General features: G+C 51.2%; 1 protein-coding gene across 1 annotated transcript; it reads right to left on the bottom strand.

Annotated features, from left to right (window-relative positions):
* Positions 1–224: 224 nt before the first annotated feature.
* Positions 225–13,794, bottom strand: ENDOD1 (endonuclease domain containing 1). Its single transcript, XM_013367947.2, has 2 exons — positions 12,985–13,794; positions 225–7,157 (listed from the first exon to the last, which is right to left on the bottom strand). The coding sequence occupies exons 1-2, from the start codon at positions 13,276–13,278 to the stop codon at positions 6,024–6,026; spliced, it is 1,428 nt and encodes a 475-aa protein (XP_013223401.2). The 5' UTR covers positions 13,279–13,794; the 3' UTR covers positions 225–6,023.
* Positions 13,795–16,732: the final 2,938 nt, after the last annotated feature.

Here is a 16,732-nt window from a genome sequence, read left to right as displayed (position 1 = left end):
CTGCAACCCCTCCGCTTTTACCTGCATATTCTTCAGCTTAAAGAATTGACTCTTTTAAAGTGCTTTGAGAGGGAAGGTTTTTTAAAAGCACCAAAGGGCCATTAATATCAGATGTCAAGCTGTAACAAAGAACAACTGTGCTGCTGGTGTTTTCTTGATTAGTCAGGGTGCCCCAGGCTGCATTATCTTGTTTGCAACTGTGACAGAAACGTGATACCAGCCCCTCATTGGAAAAGTAACTTTTATTTTGTTAAAGCCTTACATTTCCAAGGATAGAGTAAAGCTCAGAAGCCATAAATCATGCCCAGATAATAATCTCAAACAATAGTTAGTCTGTGGCAGGATGTTGCTTGTTCTGTAATGATTGCTCAGCGTTCCAGGCAGATTTCCCACCGCCTGCTCAGACACGCAGCAGAGAAGAAAAGTGCCCCGTGCCAGTTGCGGTTCTTGGCGTTTGAAATCTGAGCATGTTAAGACAATTTTAACAATACTGCTCCACATCTGCCCAAATGCCGCAGCACTGCAGCCCCTTAGATCTACAGGACTGCCCACCTGCAGTCAGAGGACACGGCTGCAGCACGGAGACCTGCTGGCCTGACCCCGGCTGGGCTGGGCAGTGACGGTGATGGGGCAATGCAGACCTCCCAAGGTGTCTCAGCTTTGCTGTCTCTCAGCACATGAACTTCCAAACCACTGTAATGAGGGGATGCACTGGAGATGCTGGGGGAGCTGGGATGCGGGGGCTGCTGGGTTAAGGTGTGGAGAAGCTGGGTGCATCACCTCTGCTGTGCAGCGACACACAGCCAGGACGGGCCAGAGATAGGGTGTAAAATCTTAGAATCAGAGAATCATTTTGGTTGGAAGAGACCCTTAAGATTGTCAAGTCCTATCACGACCTAACTCTAGCACTAAACCACATCCCTAAGAGCCTCATCTACATGTCCTTTAAACATCTCCAGGGATGGTGACTCCACCACTTCCCTGGGCAGCCTGACAACCCTTTCCATGAAGAATTTTTTCCTAATATCAAATCTAAACCTCACCTGGCACAACTTGAGGCCATTTCCTCTCATCCTTTCACTTGCCACTTGGGAGAAGTGACCAACACCCTCCATGCTACAACCTCCTTTCAGGTAGTTGTAGACAGCTATGAGGGTTTAGTAAAGGGTTTGGAGGGGAAGCTGTATAAGGACCAGCTAAAGTCACTTGGTTTGTTCAGCCTGGAGGAGACTGAGGGGAGACCTCATGGCAGCTACAGCTTCCTCACAAGGGGAGGAGGAGGGGCAGGCCCTGAGCTCTTCTCTTTAGTGAGCAATGACAGAACCTGAGGGAATGGCAGGAAAATGTGCCAGAGGAGGTTTAAGTTGGACATGAGGAAAAGGTTCTTCCCCCAGAGGGTGCTGGACACTGGAACAGGCTCCCCAGGGAGGTGTCACAGCCCCAAGCCTGACAGTGTTCAAGAAGAGACTGGACAACACCCTCAGACACACGGTGTGAACTGTGGGGTTGTCCTGTGCAGGGACAGGAGTTGGACTCGATGATCCTTGTGGGTACACTCCAACTGAGGACATTCTATGATTCTATGAGATAAGGCCATGCAGAAGGCACAGGACAGGCAGCTGTGGGGTGCAGCTGCCCCCTCCCCAGTGCCCAGGCTGCACTGGAGAGCTGCTGCCACCACACATGCTTTCCAAGGCTACTGGGGACCTTGGGTCCAACAGGCTGGTGCCCCTGTCACCATGGCCTGGCAGCTCCTGGGACATGAGCTGGCTGCTCTCCTGCCTCAACAGCTGCCACGTAGTCCAGGAGGAGCACCAGAGTAGGTGCATGATCCCACCAAGGAGCAGGAAACCAGCTCTGCATCTGGTTCCACAGCAGGGAGGGCATGTTTGTGAAAGAAAAGATGCAAAGTTTTGTTTGGAGAGCATCCATGGGCTGCTGTCTGGCTGCTGAGAGCAGCGACCTGGACATTGCCCCTTGCAACGAAAACCCCCATATCAACAGCTCCAAGGGAAAGGAGGGACTCGTAAAACACTGCTGACTTCAGCCAGCTGGCATGCACGAGCTGTGTTTCTTTTTGAACAAAGCCAGCACTGCTTGTCAGGTGGCCTCTTTTTCTCCACAAACAAGCCATGGACAACCAAAAGTGAGACGAGGAGTTGTCCTCTGTTTCTGCTCAGCCCACCGCTTCCCCACTTCACCCCCACTGGCATTGTTGCCCATTAGGATGCCACCTGGCATGCGCATGCACAGCTGGTTGCACTGAATGCAGCCCCTGAGCTAAGGAAACGACCCTCTGTTGCTGCCGTGAACCAGTCAAATCTCCTTTAACCCCCCAAATCCAGCCCTCAACTCAGCCCTGCCATGAGCAGCATGAGGCAGCAAAGCTGCTGTGTTGAATAGTGGGTTTTCTTCAACCTGGGACTGGCCACCAGCAGCACAGCACCACCGGGTCCCCCCCAGGGACAGCAGCACTGGCTTGCACACCCCTGGGACTCCTTGTGGGGTGCTATGGGAGATCAGGGGTCCACAAACAACCCAGGGCTGAAGGGACAGAAATGGGGGTGAAAGGCAGGATCCATCCACATAAGACCCCCAAATGCCTCTGGGAGTGCCATGGATGGAGTGAGGGATGCACTTCATTCCTAAGAGAGAAGCAATAATCAACTTTGTCGATATAAAACAGTGAGGTAATGAAGTTCAAAGACTAACACAACAGTGGTTTAAACAAGATCTGATGGCACGGTACATTCGATTATTTACTGCACAGAGGACAGGGTCAGAGAAAACTGTCAGGGAGACACTCCCGTTGAGTCATGAGGTTCAGAAAACACACCCTTGCTTTCTAAACTCCTTCTCAGGGAGCAGCCTAGGCATGGCTGGATCCAATCCTAGTCCCAGAATTGGTCTACAGTTTATGTGTAAAGGATTATATATGCGCAATCAATCCTTTATACTACTTAGCTAAGATTCCAAAGTTTAGCATGCCATGAGTCACTTACTGAGGATCTGTTGCAGCAAGGAATCTCAGCCTTTAGGAGAAACCTTGAGAGGAGTCCCTACCCAGGGGGAGATCCCTGCGTACAGCACGCTGCTGTGTAGGAGAGCTCAATGGGCCTTGGGCTGCCCACTATCTATAGAGTAAGACAGTTGACTTCTATTTGCATTCTACCTGACGTCTGGGTCACTGTTCCAGACAGCCCTGGGCTACCGTGTTGCCATCAGTCTCCCTGAAGTCCAGCATAAGCTGGATGCAGCCAGCATGGCCCTCAGTGGTGGTTGTGGCTTGGGGGAGTCAGCACCACAGGGGGTCCAGCCAGGGCAAACAATGCAGAGACCCAGAGCCCCTCCTCCTGCAGGCTGCTGCAGCAAAAGATCCAAACCCGATCCAAACGCCCTTGCTGAGCCAGGCTTCGGGGAAGGGCAGCACCCCCCTGCCCTCCGCCAGCAGCAGCAGGTGTCCCTGTGCCCCTTGCCCAGCTGCAAACCCTTGATTGTTCCCTGCAAAGCCCCCGTGCGTGTCCCAGCTCCAGCACCCCTGATGTGGCAGGACCTGGGTCACACTAGGGTGAGAAGAGGTGAAAGACAGTGAGCGAGGAGGACAAGTGGTGCAGAAGAGGGGTGGGGTGCCCCTCTCACATACATGTGTCTGCTTGTGCATGGGCTCACCGGGTGGGTATTTACACAACAAGGGCTGCACCCAGATCCCCCTCCTGCCTCTCCTCCCACCAGTCTATAGTCCCCATGGGAGACAGAGGCAACACAACCACTTTTTCCTTTCTCCAGGTTTCCAAAATTGGCAAAGGCCTTTGCTGTTAGGGCTCGGGTTGACCTTGGCTGTGCTGGTTCTTGCAGCTGTGACAGCCATGCAGACCTCTTTTCTTTCTTGTGGGTGGCAGAAGTCTCTTCCATGAGTGCTGCTGGGACCTCCAAGTGCAAGTAATTTGCCACGAGTACCCTACTCCCTCTGCCTTTTTCCTGCCGATTGCAGGACTCCCTTGGCATCCCTCTAGCCAGCTTCACCCCAGCACAGCACTGAGGGGACCCACCTGCCCTACCCAGGACAGGCTTCTGCCACTCCACCCCACCTCTGGGTAGGGACCAGGGCAACCCCGGTATCGATACAGGCTGGGGGATGAAGGGATTGAGAGCAGCCCTGACAAGAAGGACTTAGGGGTCCTGGTGGATGAAAGATTAGACATGAGCTGGCAATGTGCACTTGCAGCCCAGAAGGCCAATTGTGTCTTGGGCTGCATCAGAAGGAGAGTGGCCAGCAGGTGGAGGGAGGTGATTCTGCCCCTCTGCTCCGCTCTGGTGAGACCCCACCTGGAGTCCTGTGTCCAGCTCTGGAGCCCTCAGTGCAGGAAAGACATGGACCTGTTGGAGAGGGGCCAGAGGAGCCACAGGAATGATCAGAGGCTGGAACAGCTCTGGTGGGAGGACAGGCTGAGAGAGCTGGGGTTGTTCAGCCTGGAGAAGAGAAGGCTCCAGGGAGACCTTATTGCAGCCTTTCAGTACTTAAAAGGGGACGATAAGAAAGACGGGGACAGACTTTTTAGCAGGACCTGTTGTGATAGGACAAGGGGTGATGGTTTTAAACTAAAAGAGGGGAGATTCAGGAAAGACATGAGGAAGAAATTTTTTAGAATGAGGGAGGTGAAACCCTGGCCCAGGTTTCCCAGGGAGGTGGTGGATGCCCCATCCCTGGAGACATCCCAGGCCAGGCTGGACGGGGCTCTGAGCAACCTGATCTGGGTGAAGATGTCCCTGCTCATGGCAGGGGGTTGGACAAGATGAGCTTTAAAGGTCCTTTCCAACCCAAACTAGTCTATGATTCTGTGATTCTACAACATCAAATCACCCTGCACGAAAGCAGAAAAATCCCCCGTGCTCCCTGTGCATCTCCTCTTCCATGTCTCCTCTCTATAGGGATGTACCTGCCGCTGACCTAGACCAGTGGGAAGAGCAGGGCTGTTTCACTCTGCATTTGCAGGAAACCCAGGGGGATCACTTTTCCCCAGAGAGGTGTGCTTTCAAAACAAGCCTCAGAAGGATGGCTGTGATATGACCCATCCCCAACCTGGGCATCAGCTCACAGAGACCTCAGGCATGTAAATACTGCTGCGTGCCTGGGGAGCTGTCAGCTCTCAAGGGAGGCAGGGCAGGCTGGCAGCTGATTCAGAGCCAAAAAGTGTGACTACCAGATGCTGCTGGGCTTCAGAGCAGGCACAAGGGCTTCAGGGCTGGGACCTTTCAGGGAATGCCACATCTTGAAGCTTCAGGGCTTAGACCTCTAGTGGTCACCAGAGAAGGCCTGGGGAGAGGTGACCTTGGTATGGCTAAGGGAAAATGTTTTCCCACCATGCCAAAGAACAGGCAGTGGGTCTTTCCTCACAGCAAGATCCACATGATTTCTGCTGCCTGGAAAGGCCTGACGACTATGAGATACACCCGCTTGCATCCCCTCCACCATGGGACCCTGGTGCAATGAGCAGTGCAACCAACAGCAGGACCTTGGCCAAACCCTTCCTCACTCCCCACCATTTCCCAGCCCCAAATCCTTGCACCTTCACCTCCCTCCCCCTTCTCCAGGTCCCAGGAAACCCCCTGTAACTAAAATCCTGCCCTGGCCACCACCTCCTCCCTGGCAGCAATGGGTTTCCATGGAGCTCTCTGCCAGTGCGCAGGTCTCAGTTTTATCTTTGCTGGAAAGAAATAACCTCGTAGCACATTTAGCACGTGTCTCCCAGAGGAAGCATGTTGACACCTGAAAATCATAGCAACTTTGTGGCCTGCACCGATGAAACCCAGACACTTTACAACAGACCGAACTTGAGTTACAATGGTGGCATTCCCCAGCGACATCACCTCGGCCTTCTCTGTTACTCCCCAGTTGGTTCATTATTAATTATGTCACTACAATAAATACCAGAACAAAATTAACAGCATTTGGCCACATATCTTAATGCATTGTCCCGCTCTTCCTTCTCTCTGTGTCTTTGCAGCCTTGGTATCCATCCCTGTCAGTCATCAGAGGAGATTTTAGGGACAAATCGTTTGAGTATGTGACCAGCCAGGTAATAAAAGCCATGCAGAAGGGCGGCTGTGGCATCGATGACCAGCGAGAAGGTTCCCCCGATGCCGGTGGCTATGTCTTTGAGGACGGAGGGAATGGCACAGATCGACTGGTAAGGGAAAGCAGCAAGGTGAAGGACAAACCCGACAGGGATGCTCAGGATCTTGCAGGTGAGGGTCACCACATCTTGAACAATTTGCAGGAAGCCCAGGAAGATGTTGATGATGACCCTCCCCACGTCATAGGGAATGCTGATGAGCACCATGCTGATGGCTTTAAGGTAGGACACCACCCCTTTCCACAGGTTGTAGACCCCATCCAGGACTGTAGCACCAGCCCACTTGATAACAAGCCACAGAAAATAAAACACGAATTTCACCAGCTCCACGAACACATAGATGAGGAGTTCCAGAAGTTTGATGAAAGGGGTAGCAATGATACCAGCCACTTTTCTCACCAAGCCGCTGTCTTTGGCCTCCTGGTTATCACTTGTTCCTACTTGCTCTCCAGAGCGGATCTGACTGACAGCTTGAAGTATTGCTTCTGTTTTCTCCTGGCTTTGGTTGTCTTCCCCACAGCTTCCCTTGAACAACTGAACTCCTGTGAGAAGCTGCTTCTCCAGCTCTCCCACTGTGAGGTCCACCAAGCTGTTTTCATCATTCACTTTTTTCACTAGTCCCAGGGACCACCCCTGAGGAGCATCACAGCAGGCTGCCAGCCAGAGGGTCTCTGGCACGGACACCTTGCTTTTAACTCGGGTGCTGGAAGGAATCGCGCCTGCAAGGAGATACAGATGATCCTTCTTGGAGCAGTGAGGGACCAGCGCTTGCTCCACTACCCTCCCAATGTCTCTGTGCCAGCTCTTGCTCAGAGATGGGCTCAGAGGCACGGCGTTCGTGAGTGTGTAAGTGGCCATCTGGAAATCCTCCTCATTGAGTGAGCTGGGATTGAGCAGCCCTCGCTCATAACCGGAGCCCACGTAATCTGAGGTCAGAGCTTGATTTGCACCAAGGTTGGCCACAGTGCCAGCGACATCAGCTTCATGCACCATCTCATGCAGGTCATTTTCTGGATCATCTATCTGAAAGAGTAGAGAGCAAAGTTACTGGATGCAATTTGACTTCCTAGAGCAATATGTAAAATGGGCCTTGAAGTATGTTTTCCATTATGACCACTACTACATGCTGTGGCTCAGACCACATCCTGTGCTCCCTCCTTATTTTCCTTGCAGTGCTTCAGAGGAGCTTAAACTCTGCTTAGCCACCTTGCCAAACACATAGGTTTAGGCTGCAAGGGATGCTTGCATCTCTCCAGTCTGGTTCACAACACAACACAGCCTCCAGAAGCCCACCAGCCATCCTGCACCAAGCTGCTAATGTGTGGTTTTCTTTCTAGAAGAGATATTGAAGACCAATAGATGGGTTGATTTAGGCCCATGTTCTCACCTCCTACGGTGATGGTACTTCCGGTTCATTTAAGGACCTACTGTAGCACCTTAAGTCTGTCCCTCTGAACTATCAAATTCAAGCCATGAAGAAAAAGAACAAAACAAAGCACAGTATATAAGATGCCTAGAGAAGGCATTTACTTCCTACCACTAATAGTGTAAGAACCCAGAATGAAGCCGGGCACCACATCAGGTAAGCTGAACTTGCCTGCCTTGAACACAGACATGGCAGTGAGATCCCAGGACTTGTCATTAATACTTGGAACATCACATCATTAAGTCTAAATCTCATTCTTCGTGACTGCACACCTCCCGGCGTAACACGGGTAAGGACACAGTCACCGCAGGTCCTTGATGGAATCTGTGCTACCTGCTGTGTCTGCCATTGCTGTGCTGCAGAGCCAGAGGCAGCAATTGCTGCAGCAGTCATTTGTTCTGGAGTCCTGCACAGAGCCGTGCATGGGAGGTAACCAGCAGTGGCAGCAGGAGCACCAAATGACAGGGCGTGCTCAGGTCTTTCACTGGTGGCCACAGCTCTGTCTGCTTCTTAATCTCTCCTGTTGACACTGCCCGCAGCCACTCCCGGGGGTGCGCCAGGTTGTCATTTTCTTCCCTAAATTAGAGGGTGAGCATGTTGGTAGAAGCTTGGGGGTGGCAGACGGTGTCTGGCAGTCGCTGCCTCTTGTAGTCTTTGTTTCAGGGGCTGTGGCCTCAGCTCCCAGCACTGTGGTGGCCCAGTTAAACCTGCTGCCTTTGCTCCTGGCCTGTAGGCTGTTTACTGCACCATATAATATGCACTCTGGAGACGCTTATGGGCAGACAATTCATCTTCTACCTTGAATCACTCCCCAGTCACCCTTCCCCATCTCTCGGCCATCCTGCAGTGCACTTGACAGACAGATGGCCATGTACGTCCTTGCAACCTCACCCAGAGTTTTCATCCTCTTAGTGCTGCATCACCTCCTTGCAGCTCTGCAGCAGCTTTTGCCAAGAGCCAGGGTGGAAGGGCCAGCGCCAGCCCCTGTCAGCAGCTCTCCCTGGAACAGGACTGAGCTCTGGCTGGCCTCCTGCAGCCCCCCAGCCCCTGCGGTCCAGGCTCAAGGTCCATCTGCACCAGGGCTGGTCACAGTGCCAGCGCTGGCCGCTGCAGAGGGCTGCACTACCTCCATCTCCTGCTAGGAGGTTTCTTGCACTTCGTTTGGAAGCATCTGATGCTTATTACTTCAGGACTGGAAGGGTCACAGTGCTGATGCACAACTCATAGCTTTTTCTAAATGCACCAGTTAAAAAAGGCTTATCCTGCACTAATTCTGCTCCTCTTGCTCAGTCACCCCGAGCTCATGGGCTGCAGCTGGCTGATGAGGCCGAACATCCTATATTCCACAAAACCACTGTCCCTTCCTGCCTCCCCAACCCATTCTCCCTGTCCTGATGAGACCAGGGTGCTGGGACACAGGATGCACCTGGTGTGTTTAATCCCACAGTGCATCGAGAGGGGAGCGGGCACGGGTGCAAGGCTGTGTCTGGGAACTGCCCCCCGTGCTCTGGCCCCTTGGAGCCTGACACCCTTGCAGGGATGCTCATCCCTTCTTGCCCCCATGGTGCTGCTGCAGCCCCTTTCTGTCTCAGGACCCTGCTGCCTTCTGGACAAAAGGAGACAGTGGAGGGGGACTGAGGTGTGGTACCACGATGACATGTAGACCCAAGATGGGTCAGCTCTTCCTCCGATTAGAGATTCCCAGCCTGCCTGAAGCAGATGGTATAAATTTAATTTTCTCTGCTTATGAGCTGATGCATGCAAACCTGGAGGTGCCTATCAAGAAAATACATCTCGGGTTACCTGTTCAGCGGCAGGCTTTTGCACATACCATTATGATTGTTTAGGTGCAATTAAAACAGAACATGACAAAAACGCGTCTGTGTGCTGTTCATGCGTAAGGCTCTGACATCACGGAGTTATGCTTATAATAACTCATATTATGGTTTGTAATAACTCGTGTAACTGAGGTTTTCATGCCTCCTCCAGCTCAGCCCCAAAGGCAAGCTGGCTCCAGCACTGCATCTAATCTGCATTGCAAGGTACCCTTCCTCACTGCTTCAGAAAGCTTTTGGTCTGTGTCACCATCAAAGCAAATCTGCGTTCATGGAGTCAGCCATGAAGCCACCAGTCCAAATAATCTGGAACAGCCACGGGCAAGATCCAAGCAGGCAGGTAAACACCTCATTCATAGGATGGGGGTTTAAAAATAAATTGTGCATCTGAACACCTGTATGGATGTGAGCACCTAACAATATTGATGTGTTTCAAGCAAGAGGGGCAAGCAGCTTCCATCCGGTTAGGACACTGTTACCTCCCACCTTCCCACCCCAGTACTTGGGATCCCAGCCGAACTTCAGCATCCCACTCCCCTCACTACTGCCTCACATGGGCTCACACCTTTGATCGCAGTGGAAATATTTCATCCAGCCTTAGCGTGGGACTCATTTCTCAGGGAGGAGGCACAGTGCACCTTACGCCAAGGTTTCTGTTGTAGGATGTTCACACGAGAGGCTCTAGATGTACCTGTTTCTCCTGATTGTTTACCAAGAGAGGTGACAAGAGTAGCTCAGAGGTGACAACACTATAGCTGGGTGATGCAAAGCCCACCTTGGTCATCTGGCTGGTGGGAGTCATCAACCAAAGGAAAACACACAGTGATTCATCCAGCCCCTCATGTGTTAGGACAGAAAAAGCAATTCCAGAGTTTTCCGTCTCTCTCTAAGCCACGGAAAGAGTCAAAACCATAGGTTTTCAGACAACTGAAACAAGACAAGGTAAAAGCCACCTAAGTGACTTGCTCTCAATCCATAGGAAATCTGTGGCAGAGCAGGTTTTCAGACCTGAGCCTGGGGGAGTCCCATCGGTACCCTGCTCATCAGCCTACCCTTCCTGCTCTCTAATTTTTCACTAATTGCTGAATTAATTTGCTGTTTCCAGCTGTCAATTGGGCGGCGGTGGCACTGACGTTCCTCACACTTCTCACCCAATTACTGCCTCTGTGCTACATTTGGCATTTGTTTCTTGGGCAGGCATTCCTGAGGAGGTAGGCATGCAGGGAGTGAGACCATACCCTCACCACTTACATCATTACACACACACAGAAAAGCATGTGACAGCCCCGAGGCCCTCACCAGGGTGCCGAGTGTGTTTTTACAGCAAATTCTTTCTGCTTGCAGTGCTTCTGCATCAACACGTGCATGCACATAGGCATAAGCACACGCCACTGTGCAGCTGAGCCAGCTCATACCCAGCTGTCCCTGTCTCGGCGAGGAAATTACCCGGAAAACAGGCAATATAACCTCATGGGGCTATGCTGCAGAGCAGGTGTGGCTAAGGGTTCCCCTCAGCAGCCATCTGACCTTCCTAACCAACTGCCCTAGCCTTGAAAGGAACACACACAATGGGTATGAAGTCTCTTCCCCACTTTCACCTCCCAGGCAGTACCTGAGAGGGGTGTATGTGCTTATTTCTTGAGTCACAGGAACTTTTCATAGTCCTGATTTCTTCCCCTTACAGATTCTTCTGTTCTTTTTTTCTTTTTGCTAGTAGTTTTCTGTCTCAGACTGACATTCCTCCAGTGAACCACAGAGCTGCTTCCTCCCACCTCCCAGACACCTGCATTTCAGCAATGGATGAAGGGGACCCATTAGTGTAAACTAAGAACGGACCCACAGTAACCCATGGGGATGCTCTGAAGAAGCCGGAGCAACTAAAGGTAGCACCTGGCCAATTACCTCTAGGGCTGCAGTAAGTTTTGGTGGCAGGAGACACAAGGTCTGAGGCTCTGGAGTGCTGGCAGGGATGATTAGCACTGGAACAGGCTGCCCAGCTAGGCTGTGGAGTCTCCTTCTCTGGAGACACTCAGAACCCGCCTGGACACATTCCTGTGTGATCTGCTCTGGTGAACCTGCTTTAGCAAGTGGGTTGGACTGGATGATCTCCAGAGATCCCTTGCAACCACAACCATTCTGTGGTTCTGTGATTCTGTATGACAAAATGAGGGGTGAAAAGGGATGGAGCAGAGAGGGCAGGAAAGCCAGCTGGAGCGATGCCCACTGCTCCACAGCAGGAACAGTTTTCAAGACAGCCTGGGCAGGTCTGGAGAGTCAGACCATGAGGAACAGGAGGAGATATGTGGGCTGGAGATGATGGTGTCAGTGGCCAAGGCAAATGGGATCTTATCTTTGCCACTTTGCCTGGCTGCCTCTGTGGCACTGACCAAAGAATCTCACTTGTCTTGGTCCTATTTGTGCTTTAAAAATTCATCACCCTTCCTCAACTCCACAATGGGAGAGTTTGCAAAAAGCATCCCTCTGTTTCGAAAGGGCAAGCAGACACCTCTCACAGCCACTCACAGGAAGTGGAAGGAGAGCAGATCAAAAGGCCCTTGGGACCTCCTGCAACTCCAAACCCAGCCAAGAGAGCAGAGAGACAGTCCAGGGTGAAGACAGGGATGCAGGATCTCCTGTCTTCACTGCCTGTGACCTCGTGGCCTCAGTATCTCATCACCCCCCATGAGGACAATAAGCTCAGCAGCCATTCCGCTGGGACAGGGGTGAGCTCTGATTCTGGCAATGTCCAGCACCCTAGGGCCCCGCTCCCAACAGGCTGTTCTGACGCTGCAGCTGTTCTGCCCTGACGAAGCACCCTTGCACACTGCCAACCTGTCCTGAGCTCAATAGGTGGGGGTAGCTTGATGTTTGCTACAAAATTCCCCATGATCACTGCTGAAAAACCAGAAACACAGCCAAAAAAAGAGGTCATGCGTACATGTTCTCCTAGGGCACCAGCAATTTCCATTTTTTAAGGATTTTCTTTAAATTTAACAACCTTACGGACTTGTTTAAACATGCCAGGTGTCGGGGGAGACAAAGACCACTGAGGTGCTGGAGAAATTAATTTTATCCTGCACACTTTTAAGACAACTGAAGCCTGCAGGCTTCTGGACACAACAACTCATTTCCCTATTGGCATCTGCAACACAACAAAAAGCTGCAGCATCAACTTGGTGAACCGCAAATGGATGTTTTATCCCTGTGCAGTGAAGCTAAAGGGCTCTTATCAACACTGCAATCACGACTGCAACAGAACAAACTTAAACTTGACACTGCGATGTTTGACCCTGCTGCCCACCAGCGCTGCTCCCTTCCTGTGGGAGCGGACTCGGCGGCACAGACCCGTCAGCTGGTGTAAAAAATTACTTTCCCTTCCCAGCTTTCCTTAAATGCCCCATGGGACAAGGAACTATTTGTTTGCTCAGTTCCAAGCACAAAAATAAATTCTGCTCGCTTTAAATTAATATCAGAAGAAGTTCAACAAGCAGAGCTCCTGCCTCCTTTGCAAAATCCTATCACCAGCTTCACCCCAGGGGAAATGTTCTCCAGGAACATTTGCTTTACAGGGAAGGAAAAGCTGACTTACCTGCGGTTCGACCAGCCAGTTCTCCTCCTCGTTTTGGGCTGGCTTTGTATACTTAAAAGCTGAATAAAGAGGGATTTTGTCCTTAGTGCTGTAGAGGGTTGCAAAGCGTGGCTCTTTGTTGTACTGCTGACAGATTTTCACATGGAACGGCTCTGTAAATCCTTCAGGTGGGACTTGTCCCGGGAAAAACACGTTACACTCAGCAAAACCAATTTCATCCTCTCCAACAACTCTGCCCTGGGAAAAGCCTGGGAAAACTGAGATGCAAAGCAAAAATACAATTGACGTCTTCATGGTCCACTCCCCGGAGCTGAGGGAAGCCCCGTCTGCCTCCGCTGGGTACGGCAAAGGACCTGTGCTCCGAGTCCGCCCTGCAGCCGAGCCAGAAAGCGTCTGGAATTCGGGTGTAGCGTGCGAGGGAAATGAAACACGAAACCACAGCCGATCCCTTCGGGGAGCCAGCGCTTTCTGCCTGCAGCGCGTTGTGAAACTGAACGTGTGCCCGGCTGCGCTGACACACGCTGCGGATGCCAAGTGCCCGCGGGAGATAACGCCGAGCAGCCTGGAATCATCAGGGCTGGCCGGGAGGAGGAGGAGGAGGAGGAAGAGGGAAGCCCATGGCAGGAGCTGAGCAGCACCGGCTGCCCAGGCTGGGGCTCAGCACCGGCGGGGGTGTGGAGTGCTGCATTGCAGCACAGTCCCCGGCAGGAATTTTGGCTGACGCAGCCAGAAATCTTCACGGGGCTGCCAGGATGGATGCTGCAAAGTCAGATTCATCGCCCCAAAGAAGGTGTTAGGTGCCCTGTCTGGCTGCAAGCCTGGCCAAAGAAGAGGGAGATAAAGGAGAGAGAGAGAGAGGAAAAGAGGTGGCAGGGTATTGGAACTGCTGGGAATGCACTTTGCCCCTTTTTGGGGTGTCTGTCATCACTATTGCTGCCAACCACGTGCTGCTAAGGTACCTGGGAAAGGCATTCTCCTCCTCCTGTCTCTTCCGGAGCTGTATGTGGCATCCAAAACCCTTCAGTATCACCTCACCTTGGCAGACCCTCCCTCAGAAGAGATTAAATAGAGGCAGAAAGATGAAGACCCTTGGATCACATACCCCTAATCAACGCCCACCACTGAATATCTTAACCAAACCTATAGAATTGACCAAAAAAAAAAAAAATTATCTAGAGAGAATGAAACTGCTTCTCTGAGTTTATAAGCAGCAGAGTGACCACCTGCCCAGTGAAGAGCAGCCTGTGACACCTTGGCTACTGCTGGGTAAAAGGCTGTGTTCCTTCAGTGACTGCGAAAATTAATGTTCTCAGAACAGTGGGGATGGAAAGGAGAGTACAGAGCAGTTCCTCAGAGCGAAGAAAAGGTGTGTTTTCCCACCCAATAAGTTAGATATGATCAGCTGTGTTGCCAACAACTTAAAAAATTCTGTGTGCCAATAAGGCACGAGTCCCTTCTGTAATGTGATTTCCAAGCAAAAACCTCCAAGTGCTACCAACCCACAAGTGTTTTGCAGATGAGGTAGGAGCAGTCTCTATTGCAAATGACAAAATGAGACAGCGGATGGTTAAAGTTCCTCCTCGAGGTCAGAGAACGAGCCTGTAAAAGCACTAAAAATAGACTAGACTCTAAGACTATCATACCTCTACTCAGAGATGACTTCTAGAAGTATTGAGGCAAGGAAATACGTCAGCACCTCTTGGTGTGGTGTTATCAGCTGGAGGGAGACAGAGACGGGCTGGACAGGCTGGGGAACAAGAGGAAATCTAGTAAGTGGGCTTGGTTTGGATCCAGGCAGGTGCCTGGTCACCCAGAAAGAGTTAGTCACATTCAGGAAGGATGATGGAAATGAAAGCACAGACACAGCCCAACCTGATGACATCAGCACCAAAAGACAGGCTTAAAATTTCATTTTCCTGAGTGCAAAAAGCCTCTGGGGAAATCAAGAACTGAATCTAAATCTGAGCTATTAGATGTTTTTCTGATCCCTGGCTTGCAATTAGCTGGGGAACAGAGGACAATATTGTCTCAAGCACAGTAAGCCCTGCTCCTCAAGCAGATCTAGGCCAGGCGATGCCTTTAAACACCCCGCTCCAAGACTGGCACAGGTTACCCCAGGGTTGGCATGGTCCCCATCAATGAAAATGCAGCATGAGGTGTCTCAAGATGAGTAGGATAGTGACCAGCATGCTGAGCAGATCGATGATTTCCACCAGGAAATAGGGACATCCTGCCTCTGTCCTAGACCTGCACATCAGCCTCCTGCTGCACTGCTGTCTCACTGGGATGCACAGCCCCAAGCTGTCTGCTGAGCCTCAAGAGCCTCTTAGCTGCTTTTTGGGAACTGAGAACAGAACTTTCCTTTCAGGCTGTGAGGTTGCCCACCTATTTAGCTCTGTATTTACCAGCAAGTGGATAATCCTTGACTCAATCTGAAGAAGAAGAGCCTCATCCTTTCATCTCCTATGAAGAGCATCAATGAAGAAGCCAGCATGGAACCCTGTTCCTTTACTCCCCAATTCCTTTTTCTCTCCAAGCAAGGCCCCTCTCCAGTTTCTATCTAATTTAAGATAGCTGTTCCAACCCTTGAATGTGAAGCTGTATATTTTTCTCTGTTCTTGCTAACATCACTATTACTAAAAAGACTAGGGTGCCATAATCATGGTGTGGCACTCACTGTGCTGGGAAGATAAAGGCCAAAGGACAGCCCAGGTCTGGGGAGATCGCTGTCTCAGCCAAGGGATCACAGACAGAGGAGACAAACAGTGAGATGGAGTCAGTCAGAGGTTCTGATGACTGGGTGCTCCCATAGCTTGTCTGCTATCACAGGCTTTTATAGGCATTACAGGGGGTGAGGCTGATAAGGAGTGATTGCCCAGGGAGGTGGTAGATGCCCCATCCCTGGCGACGTTCAAGGCCAGGCTGGACGGGGCTCTGAGCAACCTGATCTAGTTGGAAATGTCCCTGCTCGTTGCAGGGGGGTTGGACTGGATGAACTTTGAAGGTCCTTCCAACCCAATTATTTTATGATTCTATAATGTTTCTATGGCTTGATGTAAAAAAGGAATATTAATATTCAATCCAAAACAGACCTAAGGTTGTTTATGTGAGCAGAAGGCCTCTGGGAAAACACACATTGGGTTGGAAGCAGACACTATGAGACACCAGCAGTGTGGCCTCGCAGGAGCTGGGGCTGCCTCCTCCAAACCCACTGAGGAGCAACAGTGCAGGCACCTCATGTGTGGTGTGATGGAGGAGAGGGAACCCAGGGAAGATGCAAAGAGGCAGGTGGCGCAGTCAAAGGGACATGTGAGAAAAGTGATCTCTCAGTGGCAGGCAGAGGTGTGTGGGTGGACAGGAGAGGCTGTAGGCAAGAAACTGTAGGGACACAGAGTTTTGAAGGCAAACCAGAGAGACTGGAGAGAGGACAGGGCAAGAAAAGAGGTAAGTATCCAGAAAATGGTGCTGACTGGGAGGAAAAGGAGGTGACTGGGGCAAAAATTAGAGTTGAGGGGGGATCTGCATTGCTTAACAACTGGAGTACTAAGGAAAGGTTAAGAAAGAAAATGAATGGAAGTAAGTGTGAGGAAATCAAGGGTCAAGTGAGGAGATAAAAGGGAGCTGAGGAAAGCTGTTATCTTCTGTGATAAGAAAATAAGGAGAAAACATAAGGAGGAGAAGGGGGAAAGCAGAATGAAAGGAGGTTTTCATCCATCTTCATTGACATAACATGAAAGACCAGTCCTCT

Source organism: Columba livia, chromosome 1 (genome assembly GCF_036013475.1).
Source record: "Columba livia isolate bColLiv1 breed racing homer chromosome 1, bColLiv1.pat.W.v2, whole genome shotgun sequence".
Lineage (NCBI taxonomy): Eukaryota > Metazoa > Chordata > Aves > Columbiformes > Columbidae > Columba > Columba livia.
The sequence above is the reverse complement of the archived record's forward strand: the minus strand, read 5'-3'. Positions and strand labels throughout refer to the sequence as shown.

Bases quoted from the DNA above. Each gene is read 5' to 3' on its own strand.
- ENDOD1 (XM_013367947.2), bottom strand. From the start codon at position 13,278: ATGAAGACGTCAATTGTATTTTTGCTTTGCATCTCAGTTTTCCCAGGC. The intron at 7,158-12,984 runs GTAAGTCAGCTT...CTACTCTTTCAG, and splicing joins ACTGGCTGGTCGAACCGCAG to ATAGATGATCCAGAAAATGA.